General features: G+C 35.2%; 1 protein-coding gene across 1 annotated transcript; it reads left to right on the forward strand.

Moving 5' to 3' along the window:
* The first annotated feature begins 15414 nt into the window (after positions 1-15414).
* On the forward strand, positions 15415-19861 carry LOC143254554 (uncharacterized). Its single transcript, XM_076509715.1, has 2 exons — positions 15415-15498; positions 17721-19861. Exon 2 carries the CDS (start codon positions 17802-17804, stop codon positions 18705-18707), a length of 906 nt encoding a protein of 301 aa, XP_076365830.1. The 5' UTR covers positions 15415-15498; positions 17721-17801; the 3' UTR covers positions 18708-19861.
* The last annotated feature ends 310 nt before the right edge of the window (positions 19862-20171 follow it).

Raw genomic sequence — 20171 nt, forward strand, 5'->3', positions numbered from 1 at the left:
ATGGAAATCCTGAAATTAAGATAAGGTTTATCTTTTATGTTACCCTAGAAACACTCAGGTTAAACAGGATTTATCTGTGTTAGCATTAGAAACACTCAGGTTAAAGCAGGATTAATTTGTATTAGCATGAAAACAGGGTAAAACAAATTTTATTTATATTAGCATCAAAGCATCATATATCAGGAGTTGTCTGTATTAACATGACAAGTGTTATCAAGGTATGAGAACAGATTAGAATGGGGTTTATCTATACTATCTTGAAAATGTTTAAACCAAGAGTTTTGAAAACACTGAATTAAAACAGGGTTTATGTGGTAGTAAACTTTCAATGCTTAAAAGGGATTTGATTTATTAGCAATAAAACTTGAAATGGAAGTTATCAGTGTTAATATAGAAGCAGTCATATTACAAGTTAAATAGTAAATATTATTCCTGAATGAATTAGTGTATTTTATAAATGGAGCTGTATCTTATTTGTAATTTTGATTAAATTAGTAACTGCAAAGCAAAATGTTATTTAAATGTGTAATTGAAATTTGACTAATTCATAACACACTATTTTAGCATCATTATTATAAATCTTCGGTCATGGTTTGAAATTTGTTACTAATAGTCAGAGGTTTTGCTAGACACTGACACATGGGTCCTGTGCCCCGAATTACCTGTTGGAGTCATTAGAAATCAGAATAGGAAACCTGAAACACTAAAAATTCCTATGCTTATGAGCCCAAACCCCAATTTGTTTTTACTGGCAATAATGTTTTTTTACAGTTGAGCTACTTTAGTTTCATATCCCGAGTTTTAAATGAAGTCAGAGGAATGATAGTTAAATTGTGTATGTGTGAATTTTAACTTAATTATTTTACTGGAAAATACGGTCAAAGGTTAATTTTCTTGTTATGAATGAAGTTGGTTTTGTGTTCTAAGTTTTATTCATGTGCTAACTCATAATATCTCTCATTTTATAAAAATTATTTTATCTAATCTTAATGAGTTTCTGTTTTCTAATTATTTATTTATATGAATTGAAAGAAGCATAGTTATAAAGGGTTAACAATCTTATTGTATCATATTAAAAAAATCTGAATTAGAATAGTTTGAAAATTTCGTGTCTTTCTTGCATTTCAAAATCCTGTCAGTCAAGAATTATTAAAGACCAACATATCTATTCCAACAGATGACATTTGTATGCTAAATTTTACTTTACAGAAAATTGAATTTTTTAATACTTTGCACAGTTTAAAAATAAAAAACACAGAATTCCAAGGTGTGAGTAAACTGCTTCTCCTTACACACACACATTTTAAGAATGCAGTACAAAGTAGAACTTTAGGAAGTTTTTATTATAGTTACTCATTACTAAAGGTGATTTAACATGTAGCTATAAGATTTTATAAAAGATAAAACTGTGCATTGACTTCTCATCAGGAATATTGAAAATACTGTTAAATTTACATAAAAAATTAAGTTGTCAGTTACTGTGATTGAAGTTTTAAAAAATAGTAATTTATTATCAGAAACGAATTTCACTCTTTGTGTATTTATGAGTAATGCTAGTATTTTAAGAACCTTGTTACAGTTATGATAATGCCTGACAAGCTAATTTTTGCTTACTTCTCATTGATCTTTAGGTACGTAATAAACTTGACATAAGATATTTATCTAAAATAAAATGTTCTGAGTGAATTGTGTCGAGTCCACTAGTAAATGGTGAGAATAATTAAAGTAAGAGGTTCTGACAGTTAAGGGTGGAAACTCCCGATATTCTGGTAATGTTCCAGAAAAGTATCATCAGGGATGTGTATGTTTGAGTAATAAAGTTTTCAGGTAGATTTTGTTAATAAAGAAAACTTGATAGCACGATGGTGGACACAAGGGCAGTGAATATGAATTACATTTGGGACTAAACAGTCATTCTTAATGAAATTTGGTTATGTGTAAAGCAGAAATGGTTGTATGTGGTGCTCATGGTCACTCAGAGACATGTATCAAACAGAAGTGGTTCAGTATATGTATTTCTGCATATTATAGTTAAAAAAAATTATTTGATTGGTGAAAATTTTGTGTTTTATAAATGTGTACGTATTGATTGCAGGACCAGACTGAGTTTCTTCAAGGTTCTGAAATTCTCATTTTTAAAAGCAATTATACTGTTTAGCTTCTTTAAATAGAAGAAAATGTTGTTAGTCACTTTACTAGTATAGACCAAATGGTCTTGCAATGAATTTCCTCAGACTAATAATGTTCAATGAACTTAATGTTTTAATGAATATCTTCTGTCAAGTAAATTGCTACTTTTGACATTATTTAGCTTGAAAGAGGCATTAAAGGATATTTTAATTATGTGCTTATGATGTTTTCTGATGATAGTAATGCCAAGTCCTGGTTTATCTTAAAAGTAATACTCTGGGTTATCATACTTCATGCTTGAAATACTAGATAAAGAAAACTGTTGTAGTATATGTATTGTTTATATGCAAGTTGTTTTGACATTCATCCTAAACATGAAATATTAATCACGATCAATGTTCTTTCATTTTAATGTGCACATAACTTGAACTGGTGTGTAAGTAATGGTTTTTAACATGCTTGCTAAAATCCATGATATTATGGTTTAACTTCAGAAATAATAAAATAATGGTAACCTCTCACGTGCATGTAAAGAGAGAGAGAGATAATGTCTGCCCTCATTTTGTCAGACCACTTGTTGCTTTTGTCATGAGTTGTATTTATGAAAAAGGTGTTTGGTTAGATGATGCAAATTTTTAGGTCCTTTTTGTACTTGTTTAAGGAAAATTCTGCTTGAACTTAAAAAATAATTGTATATTGAAATGGTAAAGTACAAAAAAAAAAGTGAGGTTATTTTGTCGTAGTTTGCTGGAAATTGATAAGAACATTTCCACTAAAACACAAACTGTAACTAGCAGTACAGAATGTCAACTGGTTTACTTGTACTGTCAGTCTCGATTTGTGTTATAGTGGAAACGTAAAGCGAAATGGTGATTCTCCACTTAAAAACAATTTGATGTTATAAAATCATTTGTTACTAGTATTAAAATGTTTTGTATTGATCTGTTGGGTTCTTCTGTAAGTAAGTTTTGTTACAGTAACTAGAATGGTTTAGCAAAAAAAAAAACATTTGAATGAAAGAAGAAGGGCAGTTTTTGCATTGAAATCAGACTGTGGAATTTTACAATTATTAAGACTTGTCAGTGATATCAGGTTATTTCTTTTAAAACATAAAACATTACAATCAAGCTACTCATTGCCAGTAAATATAATGATAATGTATCACTTTGTAGTTTGTGCACAAACTATGGTAATAGTTAGTCATGATTTAAGGAATTATTAGGCTTATGCTAAAGTTCTGATATAATCTGACAGAGATGATATTAAGAGAAAGAGCTCTGTGTCAGGTATGGATTTAATGAGTTAAAGGTAATGGAAGGTTTTATTTAATATTTTCTTATTCCAAGGCATCAAATATCACATAAAATGTAGGCAAGTACAAATGTGAAGTAATGCAACTATGGTGAGAAGTTGAAAACTTAACAACAAAAAAATTCAAAATTTGTGCCATCCATATAAACATTATCAACTGGCCCACTTTTTTTTAAAGTACTTGTTTCCAATATACATGGTTTATATATAATAATTTTGCTTCCCTTCAGAACATACTTATCTAAAACAGGTTAAAAACTTTAAAAGGTTTTTTCACAATAACTTTTTTGTTGCTGGAAAGTTAATATTTTCACATCAGATATTCATTATATCACTCTGTTATACTGTATAACAAGCAATTTTTTATGAAACTTGTGATCAGTTTATGAGACAAATGAATGGAAACAACTACTAGTGGTGACTTGATTGTTGCACATATCCAGTAATACATCAAATAGACATTATTGAAGATTTACAGTGTCAAATAATATTGGTTTTAATGTTTATTAATCATAAAATGGACTAGAAAGTTGTCCCCTGATATATTTGCCATCTTTGTTTGAAGGATATCCACTTTTGTGTAATTTTTGTTGTTTTTGTCTCAGTTACTCCCTTCAAGTGTTTCGTATGTCACAGATTCATTTTGAAAGTCCAAACATGCAAGGTTCAAGTTTTCTTTTGTCAAATTCTGGTACATATTGTTTCACCAGTGAGCATGTTATAACATTTATAAAAGAGCTGTTTAAAAAAAAAATGTTTACCAATGAATAATTCTTAATGCAGTTTTATTGTGTTTAATTGTAGTTTTTAAAATGTACCAAATATTCTAGGTTTAGGCTTCTTGTATACTAGCTTGTTGCTGTAGTTCAAAGTTTTTTAGTGTGTTTTAAATCCATTTGTACATTTTTGTCATTTCAGAACATGTAATGTTTGTAAGATTTATGTAAACCTGACAGATATTTGTGTGACTGTACACTGTAAATATTCTGTCCACAGTTTATTAAAACTTATATTTCAATTATCAGTAACACTGATGGCATTTTCATTCTTATACTGAAATGACATGATACAATAAAGAAACATGGATCCATTAAATGTTTTGAAGTTGTTAATTATTATTCCATTTTTACTTTCAAAAATTTTGTTCTCTTTTATATTTTAAATACACTTCCACCAGGTGGTGTTTTAATTAACCAAGTTATTCATGTAAGAAAACCTGGAATTTACTTAAAAACTGCAAGTTCAATAATAGCTTGAAATTTTTCATAATTGGCCTGTAAATCTGGTTAAGTGTTTTAGCACTTAAATGTAGCATTTTCAGTTTTAAAACAAACTTATTACCCAGTCACAGAATACCCAATCCTAAACATTGTAATCTAGTGTAATCCGTATTGAAAGTTCGGGATATTTTTTGAAATGTAACAATTTTTTTGGTTTTGATGTATAGACCTTTACTCACCACTAACAATCTAAAATAATATGTAACATACTATTAAAATTGTTTATTATTATTCATCTTACTAACTGGTTGTTTATTTAGTTAGTTAGTTTCTTTTCTTCAACCCCTCAGTGTGGATTCCTGTACGTGGTGAGGGGACCTCTCAGGGGAGGTTCTGTTCTTTCAGTTCACCTCCTCTGGGATCTAAACATCTGCTCACGTGTTTGCCGTGTGTGGCGACCCGTGAAGGGGAAGAGAGGATCCTGATGGTTGAGGGGTCCAACCCTAACACACCACTTTGGCCTTGAATTCTAGTAGACCTTGGGTCAATTGGCTTGGGTCAAGTACCGGTGTTGGATGTTCTCAACAGGTGTTGTGGACACTATCTGATGCTGGTGTTTGAGTATCGTACTCACGAAACTCTGGCGTTGCTGTAGCGTCCTTGTTTGACATTGTAGTACATCACCTCTTAGGGCTCCATGGTGGGTGGGATCATTGGACACCTAAATTTCCTTTTTTCACTATGGATCCTCCAAATAAAAACTTAAATAGTGAAAAAACAGTCAATAGGTAAATGATCACGTCTTGAAGATTCTTAGCAGCAATCCTCAACATATGTACCATCTGTTGTACCTCATTTTCTTATATTGCAGGGCAAATGTCCCCCCTTTTCATTTAGAAGGGACTAGAGGGACTTGCTGGCTCTCCAAAGTCACTAAAGAAGCTTCGATATGGTAACATACTGGTGGAAACATTCACATCTCAACTTCTCTTGCATTCAAAGGCAATTGGGGATATACCTATTGAGGTTACACCTCATGCTACTTTGATTTCATCATGAGAAGATATTGTTGAGAGTTATTTAAAGAACATCCGTAAGTCAGATTCTCGCTGGTTTCTCTATTTCTTTACTCAAGGAGTTTCTGCAGTGAGGCATATCTCTGCTTGCAAAGATGGAATTACGATACCAACCAACATCATTCTGACATTTATCATTACATCATTACGTCCATCTGCCACCATCAATTGCAGAGTACAGCCACACATTCCAAACCCTCTCTGATATTTCCAGTGTCAGTGGTTTGGTCACTCAAAGACGTCTTGTTGTAGTTCCTTGACGTGTACTCATTGTGGTGACAAGGGCCATGATGCCTGCGAGTGTGAAACAGACCCTCATTGCGTCAATTGCAATAGCTCTCACCCGTCCTACTTTCGTTCTTGCCCTAAATGGTTGGAAGAAAAAGAGGTGCAGCATTTGAAAACGATTCATAACATTACCTATCCTTAGGCTCGAAAATTGCTGTCCACCACTTCATCTCAGATGATATGCTGCTGCACTCCATACCACTACTACAGTGAGAGTGCAGACATATCTCTTGTACTTCCAAACGAATCGTTCTCAAAACAAATGAAAAGTCTTTTGATCTCCATGGTTAAAAAAGTTGGTGAATCAACTTCAATGCCCATTTCTGACCCTTACACACATTCCAACAAATCCCAAGATCCACTTCTTTTGGTTCCATGGTACAGGCATTTTCTCAGGTACATCTCCCACCCTAAGATGCAAAATGATCATTCGTTCACGTCCTCAGTCACTGGAATCCTCTTCCAACAGCAAAGACTTACCCAGTTGACCCAGGGCAGGATCCATGGAAGTTGATAGACCTCTCTCCAATAAAGACAGTAAAGAAAAAGGACGTGGTCGTAAACAGAAGGGTTATCCACCCATTTTACCAACACATAAATAAAAATTGCCACCTTGATACAATGGAACTGTCGAGGTTTACATTCCAATCTGGATGACATCAAATTGCTTCCCACCATCCTGTATGTCTTTCCTTACAGAAAACATTTCTGAAACCTACTGATACAGTCACCTTTCGGCAGTTTTCTTTGTTTAGAAATGACAGGCGTGATGGACGAGTTCATGGAGGGGTGGCACTATTGGTTGATCAGCATGTGCCCACCCTGTCTTTGCCATCCGTGTTTCCTTGGGTCATACCTTCACAGTTTGTTCTCTCTACTTGTCGACTGGAGAGACATATGATCAATTAGACCTTGATGCTCTCATTGAGCAGTTGCCGTCTCCATTTTTAATCCTGGGGGACTTTAATGGACGTCATCCCCTCTGGAAGACAGGATATTGACAGGAGGGGTCGCTCTGTAGGGCATATCCTCTCTTATCACAACGTTTCTCTTTTCAATACTGGTTCTACTTATTTCCATGCACCTAGTCAGTTCTTTACTGCTATTCATCTCTCAAATTTCTCCCATTCATTATTCTCCTATTTTTCATGGAGGGTTGACAATAATCCACGAGGCAGTGATCATTTTCCTATAATCTTGAGAGAGACTGGCCGTGGTCAATGCCACCCGACTCGCGTGCCCTGGTGGAAGCGGGATCAAGCAAACTGGCCCTCTCTCACTGCTCTTGCAGAACTTGATCCTGCCACTGTCTGTAAGCCATCAGTAGACGACTGTGTGGCAGCAGTAACTGACTGAATTACACAAGCAGCTGCTCAATGTATTCCTTAAACCTCGACACGTTTTTCATTATATCCTCGTCCATGGTGGAATTCTGCCTGCCACATTGCATGGAAGGCTCAAAAATGGGCCTGGGATACTTTCCATTAATATCCCACACTCAAATTGCATCGCTTTCCAGCAGGTTCATGCACGTGCTCAGTAGATAAGACATCAAAGCCAGAAGAAATCTTGGATTAAGTTCACAACTGGCATATCTTATACCACCAGTTCCAAAGTCATATGGGACAATATTCAAAAGGTCAGTGGGCAATATAATTCTGTCCCACTCTCAATCTTGCTCTCTGATGGCCAGGAAGTAGCTGATACTCTAGGTGAAAGCTTTTACCGGGTATCTAGCACTTGTTCTTCCACCTTCTTAGCCATCAAGTCTCGGGCAGAGCAATCGCCTCTTTCCTTTCGAGCTGATTGTCTCTATGACTATAATCGTCCCTTCAGACTGATGGAACTCAAACTGGCCCTTTTTCGGTCTGGAAGTACACCGGTTGGACCTGATGATATACACTATGAGATGCTGCACCATCTATCTCCTGCTTCTCTTGCTATCCTTCTGGTTGATTTTAACTGGATCTGGCAGGAGAATTTTTTCCTGATACCTGGTGCTAGATTATTGTCCTACCTTTCTCTAAGCCTGGGAAGAATCCCAAGATTCCTTCAAACTAACATCCAACTGCTTTGACGAGCTGTCTCTGTAAGATCATAGAGAGGATGGTTATGCTCGTCTTGTTTGGTTCCTCGAATCAAACAACCTCCTCGCGCCCGTCTAGTGTGGGTTCAGAAGACAGTGCTCCACCATGGACCACCTGATTCGACTTGAAACGTCAATCAGTGAAGCCTTTCTCAAACGACATCTCGTATCAATATTCTTTTACATTGAGAAGTGAGAAGGCTTATGATACAACATGGAGGTATGGCATTTTGCGAGACCTCCATATATATGGGTTACATGGCCATTTGCCCATTTTTATCAACAATTTGTTAATGGACAGTAGATTCCAAGTTGGTGTGGGTTAGACACTTGCCCGTTCTTTTCTACAGGAACTTGTAGTCCCTCAGGGCTGTGTTTTGAGTGCAACACTTTTCAGTATAAAAATTAATGCCATCACTGAACAACTCTCTCTTACTATTGTAAACATGCTCTATGTCGACAACTTTCACATCTCATGTCAGTCGTCGAATATGAGGTATACTGAGCAGCAGCTACAGACTGCCCTCAATTGTTGACTGAAGTGGACCACAGCAAACGGCTTTAACTTCTCTCTCTGTAAAACCGTTTGCATGCACTTTTGCCACCAACATGGTATTCACCCTAATCCTGAACTCCATATTGGTGAAGTTGTGCTGCCTGAGGTCCCTGAAACAAAGTACCTTTATACCACACATCAAGCAACTATGGGTCAAATGTAAAGAGCACTGAACATCCTCCGTGTCCTCTCTTCCACCATTTGGGGAGCAGATCGATGTTTTATGCTAAAGATATATCGTGCTCTTATTCGATTGAAACTCGGCTATGGATCACTGTTCTATGGCTCTCCCAGAACATAGGCTTTAAGGATGCTGGACCCCATTCATCATCAAGAACTTCGGCTCTGTACTGGGGTTTTCTGCACTTCCCCAGTTCATAGCTTGTACATACGGTCTCATGAACCTTCCTTGCACCTCTGCCGTTTGCAACTGTCTTTACTATATGCTTCGAAACTTCGTAGTTTACCAAAGCATCCCACCTGTGGTTGTATTTCCTTCCTCAGTGGGCCATACTTTTTCAAAACAGATGATCTGCCATTGCTTCTTTTGGCCTTCGTATCCAAGCGCAGCTGGATAAATTGGGTCTATTCTTGGATAACATTGTTGCATCCACTGGTCAGTCCATCCACCATGGTTTCTTACAGTCCTCAAATGTGACCTATCTTTAAGTCATCTGAGAAAACCAGACACTCTCGATTGGAAATACTGTCTGTTAATTGTTGAACATTTTTCGAACCATCCTTCCATTCCTATTTATACATATGGTTCGAAATCAGGTGACTGTGTGGGCTCTGCCATAGTTTGTTGTGATTCGGTGGTTGTGTGCAGAATCCACTCTACAGCTTCTGTGTTCACTGCTGAACTATATGCCATTTCTCTTGCCCTGGATCACATTGAAGCTAAGCAGTACTCAATCTGCACTATTTATACTGACACGCTTAGTTCTCTACTGGCCCTGGAATCGCTTCACGTTAGTTCACATCCTGTTCTCGTCGATTATAAAAACCGACTGGCCCACTTCTCTTTAACATCTACTTCTGTCCAGTTTTTCTGGATACCGGGCCACGTTGGTATTCGCGGTAACGAGCTTACCGACACCGCAGCTAAATCTGTTTGTTCTGGCACTATCATCTCTGTGCATGTTCCATACATGAACTATGGTCCTGTATTCAAGGCTCAACTCCGTGCCAGCTGGCAGTCGACTTGGAGTGAGCAACGCGAAAACAAGTTTTTCCAAATAAAACCCTATATTGGACTCCGGCTTCCGTAAGGATCGGAAAGAGGAAGTTGTTCTAACTAGACTACGCATTGGTCACAGTTTTTTTACTCATCATTCTCTTTTATCTGGAACTGATGCACCAGTGTGTAGTTTGTGTAACACACAGATCACAATAAGCAACATTTAATTTTTTTGTGATCATTATGATTCACAACGATGGAACCATTTTAAGCATGTTTTGTCCCAAGGTTTGTCCATAACATTACACAGTGTTATTGGTGATGGTGACACTGTCCACTTTGGTTATGCTTTTAGTTTTTTAAAGGTCATTAACCTTTTTAATACCATTTAAGTTGTTTTAACTTATACATTTCACCTTTTTAATATGGCTCCTTTTTAAAAATCACAGTTCATCTATTTCGATTTGAAATTAGAAACTGGCCGTAACATTAAATAACTCGAAACCAGGATTGGAAAGGCCAATTTCAGGTGACTAACGATGGTTTTTGTACTTGCCTGTTAGTCTTCCTGGCGAATTATGATTATTATAATTATGCTACAGAAAGCCTTTTACAACTCGTATTATTGTAGTTTTTCACTTAACGTTGTAGACTAGATGTGAACATTGGATAAAACCAATTTATGTTTTTTTTAAACTTTGTTTCGTTTTACTTTAATTTCCCTTTATGAATTTTTCTAAATTTAATTTTAACTTTTTACCGAATGTTTAGCGCAAATAGCCTAGCTGCTTTTTGCCATGAAACACCAAATCAACCAACCAACCAATTCTTCATCAAAAGGTTATTTTTGTGAGGAAAAAAATTCATTAGAAGGAAGGTTAGTCAAAGTTATCTGGTGCCCTTAGCAAACGTTCAAGTTTTACGTCCCTTCCATGTACAGGAAAATATGCAACTTTCAAAAGACGATTGAAAATTCAAATGAATTGATTTTATTTGGCCTGAATCAAAACAATACACTATTACCCGTAATCTCTGTTTCCATCATTACAAACTCCTGCAAAGGCTGGTAAGATCAATTGTAGACCACACATCTTGCCAAACTTTCAATCGAAGCAAAGGACGTAGCACTGAGCCAATGAACGTGTACAACTGAGTGATTAATCAAATTGAAAACACAATTTCTCAGATTTGACATGCAAGAAATTCGTGTTTTTGTTTCAGAATTTCTAGTCCAAAACTAGATAAAGGACAAAGGGCGCAAACAGTCCTCAACTCTGAACAGATAGACTTAAAGGAAACCAGTTAGTCAATAACACCATATATTAACTTTTAGGTTACTTTTTTTAAACCGAACAGTAAGAGTTGACTACAGTTTTTGTAGTGCGTTTCTAGATCGCAAGTAAAGTTCGTGTTAACCACTAGGTTACGTCCATTCTGAAGGGAAAACACAGAAGGCTGTGAATTAAAAGGTATTTTTCATTTACCAAAAATAAAGTCTGAGAAGGCCCGGTATGGCCAAGCGTGTTAAGGCGTGCGACTCGTAATCTGAGGTTCGCGGGTTCGCATCCCCGTCGCGCCAAACATGCTCGCCCTTTCAGCCATGGGAACGTTATAATGTGACGGTCAAATCCACTATTCATTGGTAAAAAAGTAGCCCAAAAGTTTGCGGTAGGTGGTGATGACTAGCTGCCTTCCCTCTAGTCTTACACTACTAAATTAGGGACGGCTAGCACAGATAGCTCTCGAGTAGCTTTGTGCGAAATTCAAAAAACAAAACAAACAAAGTCTGACAAAAAATAATAAAACGAACTTAAAATACTAACGAATCAAGTAACAGGTGATGGGAAAGGATGGAATGAAATATATAAAAGAAAATTGGTTAATTGGAATATTCGTGAGTTTTACAAACTCGGAAACAAAACCTTGGAAGAAATGGCTTGAAACATATTCTAGAAGCCACAAATAAAACATTCTGTTTTGTTTTTTTCTCACAGTAAATAAAGCACAAAAGTATTAGTGTTTGAGATGAAGTTGATAGAAAAAAGTCGGACAACAGGATGTGTAAAATGTGATAAAAATGTAAAATAAACGAATTCATCCACTGTCAGCTCAGATAGCTCATTGTGTAGCTATGTGCTTAACCTCAAACAAATAAAAATAAAACATTCACTGTCGTAATACCGATTAAGATCTTTTTATTGTAATATTGTACGTTTTATCTTCTGAAATATTCCCTTTTTATGAATATTGCATAAAATATTTTATCTCTTTGTAAGAAAATATAAAAATATGTTTTATTTAACTTTATATTTAATTATTCAAATTTTGAAAGTTTGGATCATTTTATTACTGACTGTGTGTTGCTAATTGTATTATCTACAGGACTTCATTGATAAAACTTTTTATAACTAATGACTGTAATAAATCCAGGTAAATGTGGATCAACCTTCGAACTATTGACTGGATTCGATTAATACATTGATCATAAAGTGCTTCATGATGTTAAACGGGATAATGAGATTGGACACGAATCGAAACAAAATTATAAACCTTTGTTATCACAAAATCACTTACACGGAATAATCGCCTTTATTACATTTCCATTTCAGCTTTTCAAATTGAATATATGTACCAAATTGTCCAAAATAGAAATACCTGGTATATTAGTATCCCACGTTTTCCTTCTTCCCTTCTCCAGGCTTGTTCTCAGATTGATAATTCAATTTAAATTTCAAAATCAGTAAGCCCATTTTCATTCTAACGTTTGCTCACACTCGAATACAGGTTTCAAATAACGATCACAACCATTAAACCAAGATAATTATTTCATAATCAAAGTACTACCATAAAACTAATCTTTAACAGATAATAAACACATATGATAAAAACCCTTTATTTGGATTTAAAATATATTGAAAAATCATTGTTGACACTTAACATGAAAATGAAACTCTTACAAAGAATGACATAACATGAAGGTATATAAAACCTTCAACAAAGAAATACGTGATAAACTCTTTAACACAGACACAAGGACAAAAACACTACAGAAATCCTTTGACAATTATACATAATATAATAAAACATAAATTTAATACACAAACAAAAGCTTCTTGTGTCTTAGTGGTAAATCTGCAGGCTCAGGACGGTAACATTCGAATTGCGAAACCAGATGTGTGTTTTGCACAAATAGCCCGTTGTATGATTTTGAGCCTAACAACAAACAAGCCCCTAAAACAAAACATAATCAAAAATATTTTGTTGTTGTATTGAAGCATAAAACGATCCTTTTAACAGAAACAAACACAACAACATAAGGCAGAACTTTTATATATGTTTGGCATGGCAAGGTGGTTAAGGCACTCGACTCATAATCCGAGGGTCGCGGGTTCGAATCTCAGTCACACAAAACATGCTCGCCCTCTCAGCCGTGGGGGCGTTATAATGTGTGGTCATTCCCGCTATTCGTTGGTAAAAGAGTAGCCCAAAAGTTGGCTGTGGATAGTGATGACTAGCTACCTTCTCTCTTGTCTTACACTGCTAAATTAGGCACGACTAGCGCAGATAACCCCGTGTAGCTTTGCGCAAACTTCAAAACAAACCAAACCTTTTATTTAAAGTGCAAAGCAGACATATTAGATCATCAAATGTAAAATAAATCATTTAGAATTTTTGGGATGTCTCAGAGGAATTTTAAGCAAAACATAGTAAGTTTGAGAACTATAATGGACTGCAACTCAGTAGAGAAACCAACACATTATCCCCTTTTCTGCCTCCCGCTAGTACAGCGGTAAGTCTACGGATTTACAACGCGAAACTCAGGGGTTCGATTCTACTCGGTGGGCTCAGTATATAGCCTGATGTAGCTTTACTGCAAGAAAAACACACACACACACATCTCCTTTTCTTCCAACAGGTCGTTGCAACCCATTATAATTCTTAATTAGTTTGTTATTAAACGCAAAGCTAAATGGGGGATCATTCATGCTCTACATATCCATCACAGGTTTCGATACCCGATTTTTAGCATTGTAAATATGCAAACTTACCACTGAGCCATTGTGATGCATCCATTATAAATCAGATAATATACAATTAACTATTCAATAAAAATACAGTTAAAATAGCAACTTGTAACATCATGACATCCTTGCATAATTAATAATATAATAATAAAAACACACACATAATAATTCTTAATGAAACATATATGAGACTTTTGGTCAAGAGATAACAGAGCTATAAGCGAAATGTTTGTATTATTAAAACTCAGATCTATTATGTGAGCCGATATGCCACGACTGAAAGGAACAATACACAGATACAATCTTTATGGACTTTCTAGACTTATTTAGAACTAAAATATACATGTGCGGTTCGTTCAAAACTCATATGCTTATTACTTTGTGACATTTCTGCGTATCCAGCAAAGTTTACATTTATTACAACTATACATTTACTTTAACTTTGTAATAATTTAGTTTCGATTCGTGGACTGCCCTAAACACCTTTTAGCTACTTTTTTCTTTAGTACGGGTTTTATGATTCGTTTTTGTTTCTTTATTTCAATTCGTAAAATCGTATCATACACTGAATGCTCATAATTGTTTCATACTCTGTACGTTGTTAGCCCAGCATGGCCAGGTGGGTTAAGGCGTTCTACCCGTAATCTGAGGGTCGTGGGTTCGAATCACCGTCACACCAAACATGCTCGCCCTTTCAGCCGTTGGGGCGTTATAATGTTACAGTCAATCCCATTATTCGTTGGTAAATGAGTAGCCCAAGAGTTGGCGGTGGGTGGTGATGACTATCTGCCTTCCCTCTAGTCTTACACTACTAAATTAGGGCGGCTAACGCAGATAGCCCTCGTGTAGCTTTGCGCGAAATTCAAACAAAAGAAACAACTGTACGTTATTACAATTAGTATTACTATATTTTATTGTTTACTATACGTGTAGTTTTATTATATAACGTTTCTTAGGTGTGGTTTTATTAAATAAAGTTACGTTTATGTGAATTTGTTTGCCTGACTGCGTTTTTTTATTGTCGTATTTTTTTCAAAATAAACCACGATTTATCGATCTAACACATAATGCCTGCAAGAAAGTGTAACTTAAATTCAGTGTGTGAAAAGAATAGAATGTGGAAAATTCGAGTAAAGGGCAATAAACGTATCGCAAATGTTTTGTCGGCCGCGGTTAATTTTAACATAAACTACATTCATTTTGATATATCACCCCAGAACTTTAGAGGAATTCCGGAACTTTTGCGGCTTTGAAATTAATCGAAATATATGAGAATGACGAATAGAATTACACATCAGGTGGAAGTATTTCTGATTCATTCGCTAATTAGCTAATCTTTTTTAACTCTTTATTTGTTTTTCCATTTGCTTTAAGGTAAGCGAGCGCTGTTTAATTGCAGTAAAATCATTATAACAACTTCCTATACGCTTTTCCTGATAGTTGATTATCTATCTGAAAGCTGATTCGTTCTCGCACCCAAAACCTGATAAAAATCTAATTGCTTATGATAAGTTAAAGGAAAAAGATATGACCTCGTGAGTGTTTCTAACCAGCAACGCAGACAACCATAAATCTTGCGTATAGAATCCATCAACACCACCTTCCTAGTCGTCTAGAATTAAACAGGTAAGAGACTAAAATTTTGGAATTTAGCGATTATAACTTATATTGAGATACTTAGAAATCCGTTACAAATGCACAGAGTCAGCATTTAGAGAGCTAAGAGAACACAGAACATCTAAAAATTGTTTATAAAACACAAGTCATGTGTATGTCTACAAGTCACTATGTTTGTGTACCTCTCAATAAAAAGACATGACATATATATATATGTTTATCTATATCCTACTTATGCATAACAAATCCGTATATCTACATTCACCTAACGTTTTTCTCATTAACTTAATTAATTATATTTGAGTGTGTGGATGAGTGGACCAATTTTATGAAAACTTTCACTGACGGATGATGATAAACATACCAATTGAACTCACATATAGAGTTTATCTTAATAATATCGTTTGTTCTTAATTGTAAGAAAATAAAATAATTAGAATGATACACCTGAGTCAAGTGATCTGCGTTCGACAAAAATTTTTACAGTATTAGCGTGTAATAGTTGCACGTGGAAACAGATAGGTAGAGACAATATTTTAGTATATCTGCATAAGCCAATTATCTTCCTGAACCAGGACCCTTTATCCCACGCGTGTTATCTGGCTTAATTCTTTCAGCTCTAACACAGGTTAATGGAGTTAAAACAGCTATTTTAGTCATTTATGTCCAGAGTTTGTATAGGTCAGCCAATAAAAGGTCAGAGTTGCTGGCAAGCCAATTCAGGATCGAATACAAGATTTTTGAAAACTTCGATCCAGCTATTGAACCAAAATATTAAGCTTGATGAAACATAAACCCACTAGTAACGACAACACATGTAAACAGCGTTTACCATACTCTGTCATACACGCCACCTTTTAATAAATATGGTTTCTTGCACACGACCCTCTTTTCCTTTTTTTAATCAGTGAAAAGTGAGTTAAGTGACGAAATACAATACATCTATATATCTTAATATATATAGATAATATATTTATACAATACTATAAGTGTTGTAGTTATTGTTTATTCTATTCATTAAACACATAATTTTCCACTATCACACTGCTAACTCTACTCTAATCGTCTCGCTCCTCCCCAAGAAATAATTTGCGCTTCCACAGGAGCGCATCCCACATTTTGGAATATGCTACCTTAAAGAATATGTCAATCAATATAAGATATGTCATCCTTATTTTTTATATTAATAGTAAGAGATATACCATTCCTATTTTCAGTAAAAATATACAATAATTACTGCTTATTTTAAATATTCACAAACTGAGTATTGAAGTCTCTATACTTGTCGTTTTTGTGCTGTAAAAAAGGGGACCCTGCCCTCCATGGCTCTGCATAGCCAGGTGAGTTAAGGCGTTCGACTCGTAATCAGAAGGTCGCGGGTTCGAATCCCCGTCGCACCAAACATGCTCTCCTTTTCAGCCGTGGGGGCGTTATAATGTAACGGTTAATTCTACTATTCTTTGGTAAAAGAGTATGCCGAGAGTTGGCAGTGGGTGGTGATAACTAGCAGCCTTCCCTCTAGTCTTACACTGCTAAATTAGGGACGGCTAGCGCAGATAGCCTTTGAGTAGCTTTGCGCGAAATTCAAATCAAACAAATATTGCCCTCCATGTGCTGCTCTCTCTATTCATCTTTGTGGTTTTTAAAGCTTAAATTAAATTTATTGGTTCGGGTATGCACAAATAGTTGGACACTACAAATATATCACTGTAGAATACACATATACACATTAAAGCAAAATGTGCAATTCGCGTGCACAAACTTTTGGAGAGCGCAAAATATTAAATGAAAACTCCTAAACCAAAGATTTAAGTGCGTTCGTCTTTCTGGCGATTCAAAATACCACACTGAACATGTGTTAGGAATTACTTATATAAGTATACTCTATTCAGTTTATATGAAATAAAGGTAAGACATTCCTGTGATAAATTACTGATTTACCTTTAGGGAAGGAGTTTGAGAAGCTAGAAATTAGTAATAAGTGACATTATCATTGGTTAGGTAAATCTTATCTAATGGTTAGGAAATGAAGTACTTCAAAACATGTTAGTGACGCTATGAAGGTATGTGCATACTTGTGTCCTAAACAAACCGATTTAAATCTAAAAGTAACCCAGCCAGTGAACATAATTCAAACGTTTATATAACATTTCTTAGTTTCGTATAACTTACACAATGCACTCTTATGTGCGACAGAGTACATATACTCTTTTCTTTATTTATTTCTTTAGCATTTCGAAGACTTAAAATGCTAAGCATGGATTATCTGTCAAGTTCCGATTGCGTCTCTGCTGACAGGAATATATCAACTGATGGCAATGTGGCGGATTCCACAACTGAGGATGTCAACTTTAGATCTCAACTGGGGGTGTCAACTGAGGATCTCAACTGGGGAAACTCAAGAAATTCTTCGCCAGCCAGTTGCGAAGAGATTCATTCCAAAAAGACAGCCAAAGGTGTCTTTTCTACACGACCTACATCGAAGAATGTCTTTACAAAACAAAACTTCAAAACTTCGAATAAGGCGCCATAAAGCAAATGCACGAGAAAGGAACCGCATGCATGGCTTAAATGGCGCATTGGACACGCTGAGAAAATGCTTACCAGTTCATTCCAAAGCACAAAAATTATCTAAGATTGAAACTCTCCGAATGGCAAGAAACTACATCGTCATTTTGTCTGAGATCCTTCGAGCTGAGCGCGAAATGGACGTTGTGACATTTGCCCAAACTTTATCCAGAGGTCTCTCTCAAGCGACTACCAATCTTATAGCTAATAATTTACAGCTAAATCCACGCACCTTAATGCCTGATATGTTTCCAAACATCAACCCAATCCTCCTTCTTCGTGGTTCTTTAGCTTCATCGGCTCTTGGTGATAGTGCGCTTACGAATAACTTTCCCTTATGTCATTTGCACTCGACTCCACAGATATGTCCTGTAGAAAAGAAAATTCCCTTTCCATCAAATAGTAATAGTCCTCAAGCATACTCTTGTGCTGAATCTATCTCTCTGCTTAACACGAGAGATATGACTTCCACATCTAAAGTTAGGAACTTCTCAGATAGAGCTTTTCAAAATGAAAAGCAAAACACTCCTTATTCATGTTTAACGAATCGCAGTCACAGAGATATCTTAATACTTACATCAGGGCTTGATGAGCATTCAGAACTTGGATTTGAGGAAGAAATTAGCTTTCCTAAAAAATCATTTTTATAATTCACATTGAACCTGTTGATCGTGTTTATATTATGAAACAAAAACCATAAAACCCCCAGAAAGTGATATTACGTATATCAAATAATTACTAGCTTAAACATAAATATCTAGCATGTAAAAGAAAAAGAGAGATAATCTAGTTATTTATATCTGTTTCAGTTACTCAGTGTTTAGGCTTAACTTTGTAACGTTATTATAGTTAATTTGCCTTGCGCTTAGGCTTAGCTGTGTTATCTTTTGACTTTTATGATATATATTCAAAAGTCCCCTACTGGTACAGTGGTAAGTCTACGGATTTACAACGCTAAAATCAGGGGTTCGATTTCCTTCGGTGGACTCAGCAGATAGCCCGGTGTTGTTTTGCTATAATGAAACACACACACACATTTAACGAACATGATTCAACATCGTTAAATCTTTATGTGGTTTATAACTTCGTGTTTGTAACAATGTTTGATAGAATTTGTGGAATGACTTTTTTTATGTGTGAAAGTTCATACTTATAAATTTATTTTCATTATTTGTTAACATCTGTAAAACAATTCAGGAAATAGAAGACAACACGTGCGTTGTTTTAACTTAATGCTGTAATCAACATTTTAATTTTCATGATTTCTTTCACTATAATAGTTATGTTTTGTACAAATTTAGCTTTAATTTCACGTATGTTTTACTTCGTCTTTTGTTATATTTATAAATTTACAATCATTAGTTTTAATGTGATCAGTCAGTTTGAACATATTTCATATCAAACAGACACAAGATATCTTAAATTTAGTCAGATTTAATACTTAACTATTGTATATTTTCTTTTTTATTATTTTCACAAGATGTTAATATTTATTTGTAGATAAAGGCTTAAACATTCGTCAAGGTGAAACCACAGCACGGGTAGTACTCAAAGTGAAAGATACAATAACGTGCAACCCCCCTGTAAAACTGCTTTCTCCTGCATGTTTACCATCATTTTAAGAAAACATCGAGGTTGAGTGAGATCCTTATCTGATAAAATATAATGGATGTTCTATGGATCCTACTCACTGTTAAACTGTAGTCTTATTTTTCGTACTACATCAAATAAAGTTTTAGTTACCTGCACCAAAGGTATTTCTTGTTTGTTAATAGTCTCTGGCTATACGGAGACTATGAAGTCATAGTTATACCCCCTCCCTCCCCCCCAAAATATACATATACCTATTCTTTGCGATAACATTATATACGTTGTCCATATCAGATTATTTCTAACCAATTTATTATATTAAATAAAATTTGGAGTGTTTGTTTCTATTTTTATGAAATTCCTATTTTAATTTGTAATTTATTTTTAACTATGAAAAAAATTAATATTAAAGCACTATGATTTAAAAACAAACGTTCACTTGGCAATACGTTTCTGAGATTCATTTAAAAAATAATTCAATTTGCATTACTTCCATACGAAGTCATTTCACTTTATAAAATAAA

This window comes from Tachypleus tridentatus, chromosome 6 (assembly GCF_004210375.1).
Source record: "Tachypleus tridentatus isolate NWPU-2018 chromosome 6, ASM421037v1, whole genome shotgun sequence".
In the NCBI taxonomy this organism is placed as follows: Eukaryota; Metazoa; Arthropoda; class Merostomata; order Xiphosura; family Limulidae; genus Tachypleus; species Tachypleus tridentatus.